The sequence below is a fragment of the Gavialis gangeticus genome, unplaced genomic scaffold (assembly GCF_001723915.1).
Source record: "Gavialis gangeticus isolate Ggan-Ray unplaced genomic scaffold, GavGan_comp1, whole genome shotgun sequence".
Classification (NCBI taxonomy): domain Eukaryota; kingdom Metazoa; phylum Chordata; order Crocodylia; family Gavialidae; genus Gavialis; species Gavialis gangeticus.
In genome coordinates this window covers 22,512,221-22,521,524 of record NW_017729014.1, presented here as the reverse complement: position 1 = coordinate 22,521,524, position 9,304 = coordinate 22,512,221, and the positions used below count along the sequence as shown (strand labels likewise).

Below are 9,304 nucleotides of genomic sequence, written 5' to 3'. Positions count from 1 at the left end.
GACCCTAGAAACTATGAAACTATGAACTGTAGCCTCCCTGTGTGGCTGAATATCAGGATTTAATATGAAGGGCCCAGAGTTACTTGTTTAGGGACAGAAGAGCAGTTGCCTGTCAACTTTTGGGGCCTGGGTACAAGGGATAGATGCAGATCCACGATGCAAGGTGGACATCCTGCGAGGACCTCAGGAGACCACTACATGATACCAGGAAGGATGCAGCTCCCTGGCTTCCTCTCCTGCGCTGAGTTGCGGTTTGGTTTTTGCAGTATGAAGCCGTGTCTGACCTGTACTTCGAGAACGTCATGCAGTTTTATAACTTCTCAGCCAGAGTGACTGCTGACCAGCTCCGGAAACCTCCCAGTCAAGACCAGTAAGTCCTCCCTGCCTTGTTTTTTCTACTGGGTGACTGGGGTGGAAGTTTTTCCTCTGGTGCACGGTGATACCTGAGCAACCATAGGTTATACAGTTTGAGCAAGCTGGCACAACAGCCAGGAGACCTGAGAATACAATCTGGGTAGCTCCAGCTCTGACCAGTAAAAAGTCTGACTTCTTCCATAATGAAGATGAATGACATTGATTTAGGGATGGAAATGTCTCTGGAGTCCAGTTCTGGACCCACTCCAGTCTCCTTCCTCATTTTTCATTACCTGTTCTCAGGACACATGAATGGATGGTCCATTAACACTGCACAGTGAGGACACCTAAGACCACTTCTGGTGCTTCGGGGGTTGCTACTGTCCAAAGCTCCTTCCAAGCCCAGTGGCTTATACTGCCAGTGTGGCTACAACACCCCAGTTTCTAATGCCGACACACAAGGGAGCGATGCAGTCAGCATCATCCAGCTGCCATCGACTCCACAGCCTGAATGGCCAGGTGCCATTCCCAAGTGGGTCTAGCAGCCTTTGACAGGTCTGGAGCAGGGCTCCAGCTCATACCTCTGGAAGGGTGATAAGACACCTGAATTGTTCTGCTGCCCAACCCCTTTGCTACTGCTACTAGCAGCAAAATTGCCCCCACCTCCAACAGCCAACAGTCTCCGAGGAGCACTTTGAACACTTCCCTTCTCGCCCCAGCAAATAGGGCAATACTGGGGTCTGATTCACATCCTTTAGGGCCTTGGCAGTTCAGATACAGCCCCTCCTCAACCATGGTCTTTGCCCATTCCTGGAATCTCCAGGCTGTAGCATGCGCAGGTCCCTGTTTCCTCCACCAAAGAACAGACTTTCCCTATACCTGAAGAAGGGTGTTTGTGCCTGAAAGCTTGCAACGAACAACTTTTCCAACTATTTAGTTGGTCTAATAAAAGATATCACATCTACTCAAAGAACTGTGTCCACCTAACTACCTGTCACCTGAGCAGGGCTCTATGCAGGCTAAACTATATGCACACGTGCACAGCTCCCTTCTATGTTTGCTTGGTCTAGCATTGGGAAAAGGTGGGATTATGACTGTGGGAAGTGTCTGGGAGTCCAAGTCAAGACCTATGGCCCTGCTGTGCGTGGTGCTGTACAGATTGCAGAGTGAGGCACCAGTCCTAGCCCAGACCCTGCCCGTCTTCAATCCCCCTGCCCGTCTTGCTTGGAAGAAGCGAGCGGGAAATTAGAGAGGTGGTGCAACATGTTTGCTCAGCAAGAAACCTTGCACAAAGGGTTTCCCACCTAGGAGTGCTACAACCACAGCAGGACGGGGTATTGTTTTGTTTGTGTGTTGTTTGGAGACAGCCAGTGTGGTCCTGCAGCCTCACTGTCCCCAGCCGGTGGGATTACTTTAGGGCTCTGGTTCCCTCTCGTGGGCAATGGAAGTATCACATGGAGTCGTATCGTAGTCTTGTTCCTGCAGCTTTTTGCATCTTTGTCACCTGTCTTCAGTTGCAGTGACTGATGGCTTTGGGGCTCTTTGTCTCTGGGCTGTTCCCCGGTGCTGTGGCAATGAATCCTGAAGTCCTTCCTCATGGCTGTGTTCGTCCTACACACCCTTGTAGTCACGAGTATTTTTGGAGACTCAGGGTTTGTGGGGGAGATGAAGATGTGCATGTTCACTGCTGGTATGACCCTTCCCTTGTTTCCTGCAGATGGAGCATGACCCCTCCGGCAGCGAACGCCTACTACTCTCCAACCAAGAACGAGATCGTATTCCCAGCCGGGATCCTGCAGGCTCCTTTCTACACCCGTACCTCACCCAAGTAGGAGCCCCCTCTTGCTGGTCTTCTCTCCCTCTCCAGCAGAGCAGGGGAGAGAGGATCAATACAATGGACAAGACCTGGCTTTTCCTCAATGTGGCTATCCAGCAGAGTGGGTGGGGAGAGGTCCCATGGTAAACGCTTGGTAGGAGGTTGGTAGACGTCTCTTGCTGCTGTGTATGACCAGCTGCAGCTTTCGGTATGAAAGGTTGAGCCATGGGCTGGAATAGCATCGGGGGGGTTGGGTCCAGAGGGGTTCCCAGCTCTGCCAGACTTGCATGAGGAGATGCCAGAGGTCTTCATGGCAGTGAGTGCTGTCAGCATGTGCGAGGGGCTGCTGGAGGAGCACACTTTCATTGCTGAGTCCAGCATCCACCTCCCTTAGCCCATTCCCATTCCTGCCATGCAGGACCAGGGCAGCATTTGAACAGACAGTGGGTCCAGCCCAGGTGTCCTAAAGCTCCGTGTCTTTCTCCCACAGGTCGCTGAACTTCGGTGGGATTGGCGTTGTCGTAGGCCATGAGCTGACTCACGCCTTTGATGATCAAGGTGGGCAGTCTGGAGTCTCCCAACAGGGCTCATTTCTACATGGCCTTGAAAGGCTTCTCATGCCAGGACATAGTACTGACAGTCGATGGCACTCTTCCAGATGAAAGAGGCTGTGTGAATGGGGATCTCCTGGCCATAGGTCTGACCTAGCTCCAGGGACCTGAAGGAAGTTATGTCAGGGCTGTGTCTTTCCTAGCAGGTTCATCTGTTTGGCAGCTGAGGCTTTGCCTAGTCTCTGAGGTGCAAGAGCAAATGCACTGAGCTGCTTTTGCAGCAAAATGAGGACATGCTCTTGGGTCTTATTAAGACCTGGCATCTTAAAGACAAACAGTGGAGGGGAGCATGTTACCTTCAGAAGCAACCGTGCCGATCTGTTGCATGGGACAGACAGATGTCTGCAGTCTCTTCCAGTAGGAATTGCACTGATCCCATAAAATAGAGAGACGGTGTATCTGTTCCTTCTGAAAAGTCCTGGCTGTTGCAAATGTGCTCTCTGCCTTCCAGTGGCCTTGGTGACTGACGAAAGCTGGTGAGCTTGAAACAACCGCCCGGTGCCCTTCAGCGTCACTGTGCTGGGAGGAGTTCCCAGTGACGTGTGCTCCCGTTCCCGCATCTCACTCGGGCTGCTCTTTTACAGGTCGCGAATATGATAAAGATGGGAACCTGCGTCCGTGGTGGAAGAACTCCTCGGTAGAGGCCTTCAAGCATAAGACAGAGTGCATGGTGGAGCAGTACGGCAACTACACCGTGAACGGCGAGGCGGTGAATGGTAGACACACCTTAGGGGAGAACATTGCCGACAACGGAGGCCTGAAAGCTGCCTATCGGGTAAGAGCCCAGCACGGGGTCCAGGCCCCCGCCTGTTCCCTTTTGTTGTATCCTGTACTCGCGGACTGCAGAGCGCTCGTCCTGTTTCATCGAATGCAGCAGCTGGAGACATTCCTGGTTACCTAGCAATGAGCATAACACCGCACGGACACTTCCTAGCTCTTACAGAGCACTTTTCCTGAGTGGATCCCAAAGTGCTCTGCAGAGGAGTTGGTATCATCTTCCCCATTTTACACACAGAGAGAAAAGCCATGCCCCGGTCAGTAGCAGTGCCAGGAATAGCATCCAGATCTCCTGAGCCCCCAGTCCAGAGCTCTACCCACTAGGCTACACTGTTCTCATAAAGGATAAGGTACCAAGCGTCGGTTCTTGGTGTCATTTCTGAGTGAAGGCATGGACCACTACGGCGGGCCACAGCTAAAAACAGATTTTCAGGTGACTCCTGAGCTTGGGATCTGCTGTCCTTAAGCAGGAGATGGTAGGTCTGAGAATCCACAGCCCCTGGAAGGAGCACACCTCTTGCTGGGCATCCCGAGTTTATTTTGTGCTTCCCGTCCCAGTCCCGAGGGCAAGGGTTGTCAACTAGGATGCAGCAGGATCCATTTGAGGGTGCCGCAGGGTATTAGCACTGAGATGTGCAAACACCTACCGGAGATTTCGGTGAGGAATCCATGGTGTCACAACCATTCTGCTCCTCTGGGGTCTTTCTGAGCTCTCTGCGACAGTAGAATTGCTCTAGTGTTTTTCCGTAGTCAAGAAATAAATGAAAGCTCAGAGCTGACATTTTCTGAGTGCAGCTCTCGAGTCAAATGAGGGGTGCCTGGAGTCTCAAAAGGTTGAGAGCCACTGCCCTGGGGCCTTTTGAGTGTTTCTTTCAGAACAGGCAGAGGGGAAGACTTTTGTAACCGCCAGCAAATGCTGTGGAGACTAAAGAGGTATAGTCCCTTAGGGGCTAATTTCTCTATCTCTAACTGGTCCAGTATATTGGGTTCCCAGGGCAGGGAGACATTGCTGATGCTGTAAGTACAGCCACTAGCTCACCAGAGGATGCAGTTACCCACGGTTGTCTCCTGCCCGCAGGCCTACCTAAATTGGCTGAAGAAGAATGGGAACGAGGACATGCTGCCGACCCTGGGGCTCACCAATCACCAGCTCTTCTTTGTGGGGTTTGCCCAGGTACGTCTCTGCCCTCTCCCTGCCTCGCGTGGGTACGATCCTTGTCCCTCTGTTTCTGGGGACACTGTGTGACTTGCAAGATAACGCTGCCCACTTCTGAGCCTCGGTGTAGTGGGACTGGTCTGATGTTTGCTCACAGTAAAGCAAGACGCCCAGCCCTCCTGATAGGGCCTCTTCCGTTAAAGAAATGCCCGGGGGGTGTCCTTGTGAACTAGCGCCTTACTCTGCTTCTGGACACGTGTTCTCTGCACAGTATCGAGCAGGGTACGGGCACTGGTAAACAAGGGAGACAAAGCTGGGACTCCACCTGTGTTTGTGTCCACTGTGATTAGTTTTTTGTGATCAACAACTCGTCTGCAAACATCTGTATTTTCATATGCCCGGGGGGCTGGCACAGGGAGCACGTTTCCAGCCAAAAAGAAGACCTTGACCTAACTCTCTTAGCCTTGCGTTTGTAGGTCTGGTGTTCTGTTCGCACCCCCGAGAGCTCCCACGAAGGACTCATCACCGATCCCCACAGCCCATCCCGTTTCCGCGTCATTGGTACTATCTCTAATTCCAAGGAGTTCTCCGAGCACTTCCACTGTCCTCCTGGCGCTCCCATGAACCCCCAAAAGAAGTGCGAAGTCTGGTGAAGAGAAGGGGATGGGGGAAGAGTGGAACCAGCTTCTGGCTTATTCGTCCTTCATCAAGAATTGAATTTCCCTGACCCTCTGCTCGAAGGGCAACTACTTCTTCTTTCAGCGAACTGTCAAGCTCTCGGCAGGAACGGACCCCTGAGCACTAGGTTCACGGCATCATCTGAGATTGGATCCACTGTGAAGCCTCCTCGGACTCTCACCCACTTGTGAATGACTTTTTCACCTTGAATGGGGCACGTGTATATGCGTGTGTCTGTATGCACTAACCCCTATTCACACCTACGCAGTTCAGTCCTTGCCATATGCCAGGTTTGAAGACCTTTCTTTCTTGCTAAAAGTCATAAAGGGAATGCCACAGACAAAAGGGATAACCGGTCTGACTGGGTCTAAATATGTCTGACATCCACTTATCTGCATAGATACACATGCATATATAAATATGTAAAATATTTTAAGATATATTTTTGGGAAAATATTTTTGAACGTTGTGGAATACACTGGAAAATTTCAGGGATAATGCATTTAGAAGCCTTTTTTGTAAGCAAAGGATTAGTGTATTTATTACCTTTTTTTTGTTTTTACGTAACGTGGCTATAGATGTAAGATTTGCAGAAGAGCCTGTTCTGTTGAAACAGAGGAGACGGGAGGGTCCTGCAGGGTCACCGGAGCAGCAAATTGACCTTTCATCCCCAACGGCCGGGATTCTTATTGAATCCCTGGCTTCACTAACCGGCTCAGGGAACCATCCTCCTAGTCCTCAGCGACCACTGCGGACTAGCTAGTGGGTTGGGAACGCAGCATTAAGGAGCTGTGGGTGAGGAGCAGGAGATGCCCTTTGCCCTGTGAGCGCTTACATTTGGCGACAAAATCTGAGCTTCTCTTGAGCACTTTCTTTTCCAGCCAAGACCAACGGGGCTTGGACGCCGTACTAAGTTCTGCTTGCAGACAGGTTTTGCTGTAGACTGTCCCTCGGAGCAGAAGAGGCAGCTGTTCTTCTAGCAAAGGCTTCATTGCAACTTTAAGCCTTCTTGGATAGCTTTACTTTCTGAATGTCAAGGGAAGGGAAGGCAGGCCTGCTTGTTGTACAGTGTTAAGTACAGCTAGTCCATGGCTTCCCATCCCTCAAGACACCCTCCGCCCCTTCCAAAGATGTTGTTAATGAAATATTTGGGCAAGTTGTGTGATGAGCTCTTCCTTTGTCTTGCTGTTTTGGGCCAGCCCAGGCTCAGCCCAGCCCTCTTTACATGCTAGTTCTCAGTGTTGGTGTCACACGCAGTGGTGTGTCACTTTTGTGTTTGGCTGGCAGGATGGACCACTGAAGCTGGGGGAACGGCTGTGTTCAGGCACAGCTCATGAACCTGTGGAGTCTGAGACCCCTTCCCCGGTACCAGGTAGCGACACCACCAGCATCTCTTTTGGGCAGCTCTGTAAGATGGAGGGAAAACCACAGGACCGCCTGGTCCCTGGGCTGGTGGAGATCATGGGGAATGCAGCTGTTCCTTGAATGATCCTCTACCAGCCCAGCAACACTGTTCTCCCCACCCCCGCCTGCCTCGTGGGGGCCGTTCCTGCAGAAAGGGGATGGGCGTGAGCTCTGCACCACCTTGCCTGGAGCCTGACGACAGCATGAGTCAAAGACTTCCCAGTGCCTTACAACAGCAGTTGTGTGTGGGAAAGCAGCCCTTTCCACTGGCCTTCGGCTGGGCAATGACCTGTGCGGAGGCTGAACGCCATGAGTGTGCATGCGTTTTGCTCCTGCAGAGTTCAGCTCAAATCTCCCTGCTCCAATCCCAGTCTCGGATGGAGGAAAGGGAAGCCCAAAGGAACAATCCCCCAGGAACCCAGAGGGGCAGGGAGCCCTGGCTGGAAAGAAGGCAGCAGAGGGGGGCACTCAGTACCATGCCCCCCAGCTCTTCACTCTGTCCTTCCTTTGTATTTCCACTGCATACTGACCCCTGTAGCCTCCTTGGATGCTGCCATATCGAAGCACCTCCTTTCTCGAAAGGGACATTGCAGGATCTCTAGTTGGGAGCATGGAGACACTGGAGTCCCATGGCATGGTCCCATGGGGGCTGGTGCTGGGAGCACTGAGTTGTGATGCCGGCTCGCTTTATAGGCTGCCAGCCTTTGTTGCATGTGAGAGAGAAAGGGAACTGGGGGGCAGTGCAAGCACCTACTCTGGCCTCCTTTAAGAGACATTTGGACGTTTATCTTGCTGGGATCCTTTGAACCTAGCAGACTTCCTGCCCCTGGGGCAGGGGGCTGGACTCGATGGTCTTCCAAGGTCCCTTCCAGCCCTAACGTCTATGAAATCTATGGAAGAGCCCCCAAGTACCCCCCAGGCTGGGAGAGTTGACCCTGTGGTAGAGGCTTGCAGATTTCTCCCATTGCTGTCTGAAAGGAAAGTGCTAGACCCCATCTCCCTTCTAAGTGGAGACCCAGCAGGGGCTGGACGCTGGTTCTCCTGGGTGTGCAGGGGAAGGTGGCTGGTCATCTTTCAAATAAGGGAACAAAGCTAACAGCCTATGGCCTGACTTAGTTAGTCTGTAAGGTGCATGTCTACCCTGCCTTCTATGACCTGGCAGTCCAAAGAGCCAAGAACCTGCAACACAGTCCAGCACAAAGGCATTTCTGACATTCAGGCCACCCCGGGGCGGTAGGACTTGTGAAGATCAGCTGCTGCTCCCAGACAGCAAGTTTATCTGGGGGAGAGCAGTGTCACTGCTACAGCACCGCTCTTCTGCTCATGCGTCCTCACCCTCTGTCCTAAAAGCTGTGATCTGATGCAGGCTCCAAACAGTGAAATCACTACTTCCAGGTCTGGGGATTGCTGTGCCATTGCATGCTATTTTCATGTTATCCTGTGGTCCCGGTCCCCACTGCCAGCTGTGCGGTGCCATGGCTGGATCTCAAGTCTTGGGTGTAGCTGGTTGGCATTGCTAAGGGAATGTGTGTCCATGTCTGCCCCTTTCCTTCCTTGCAAAGTCAGGGAGGCCCAACCTAAGCAAACTGACCTCTGCTGAAACCCCAAAGAGATGCTCTGCGCGGGCGAACGAGACAGGCTGAGGCCTCACGACGACAGGCGGTGTCTCGGTATCTCTCCCGGCGCTGACCCTGGGCTGCTCCCTTCCTCTTTGTGTAAATTTGCTTTTTCTCTCATGTCAGCCTAAATGTTCCTCCCATAGGTAGCCTAGTCGCACAGCTGGAACCTATCTGATGTTCGTTACCAGAGGGGAGAGGAATGCCGTGATCGCTTCAAGATGTGCTGTCAATTGAGAGGGCCCAAGCACTGGGGGAGAAGAAAGGGGCAGTCCGGGCTGTGAGCGTTAGACTAGCCATCTCCCTGGGAGCGAAGGAAGGGATCCGGCTCCCCCAGCCTCTGCTCCCGGCACTTTTGGGGAGCTGCCTGAGAGGGGTTCAGAGGAGACTGGGGGCCTTCCAGGGCTTTTGTCCCTCTCTCCCAGGTTTAAAAGGAAACCACTGAGAGTCACGGGTGCCAGCCTGCTTTCTGCACGAGGGGCAGCATCGCATTGTAGACGAAGGGAAGGACTTGGAGGGACTTGTAATATTTATATGTAAAAGGAGGGAATTTTTTGTAACTATTTTTTCACCCCTCATTGTGGAGCTTATTGTAATTGAAATAAAATACTTTCTATTGGGCCTGAGGCATTGTCCCTGCCTTTCATTTCATAGATTTAATAGACATAAGGTCTGGAAGGGACCTCGCGAGATCATCGGGTCCAGCCCCCTGCCCCAGGGGCAGGAAGTCAGCTGGGGTCAGATCACCCCAACAAGATAAGCATCCATCATCCCAGCAAGGTCAGCATTCATGTCACGTGCTGAGATCCCCGTTGTCCTACAGGCACTGCTGTTCCCTGCTTACCAAGTCCAGGTGAGTAGCTCGGAGGCACTGACTGCATCGTGGGTGCTG

The 9,304-nt window shown here is 52.4% G+C and overlaps 1 protein-coding gene across 4 annotated transcripts in view; it reads left to right on the top strand.

Moving 5' to 3' along the window:
• The window catches only part of ECE1 (endothelin converting enzyme 1), a 57,621-nt gene extending 50,106 nt beyond the window's left edge, over window positions 1-7,515 (top strand). For all 4 annotated transcript variants that reach the window (XM_019512009.1, XM_019512008.1, XM_019512010.1 and 1 more), the window contains 6 exons: window positions 267-370; window positions 2,072-2,182; window positions 2,661-2,728; window positions 3,366-3,556; window positions 4,637-4,732; window positions 5,191-7,515. In XM_019512009.1, coding sequence (XP_019367554.1) covers window positions 267-370; window positions 2,072-2,182; window positions 2,661-2,728; window positions 3,366-3,556; window positions 4,637-4,732; window positions 5,191-5,367 — 747 coding nt within the window. In that variant the 3' untranslated portion in view covers window positions 5,368-7,515. The remainder of the gene's footprint in view (window positions 1-266; window positions 371-2,071; window positions 2,183-2,660; window positions 2,729-3,365; window positions 3,557-4,636; window positions 4,733-5,190) is intronic.
• The last annotated feature ends 1,789 nt before the right edge of the window (window positions 7,516-9,304 follow it).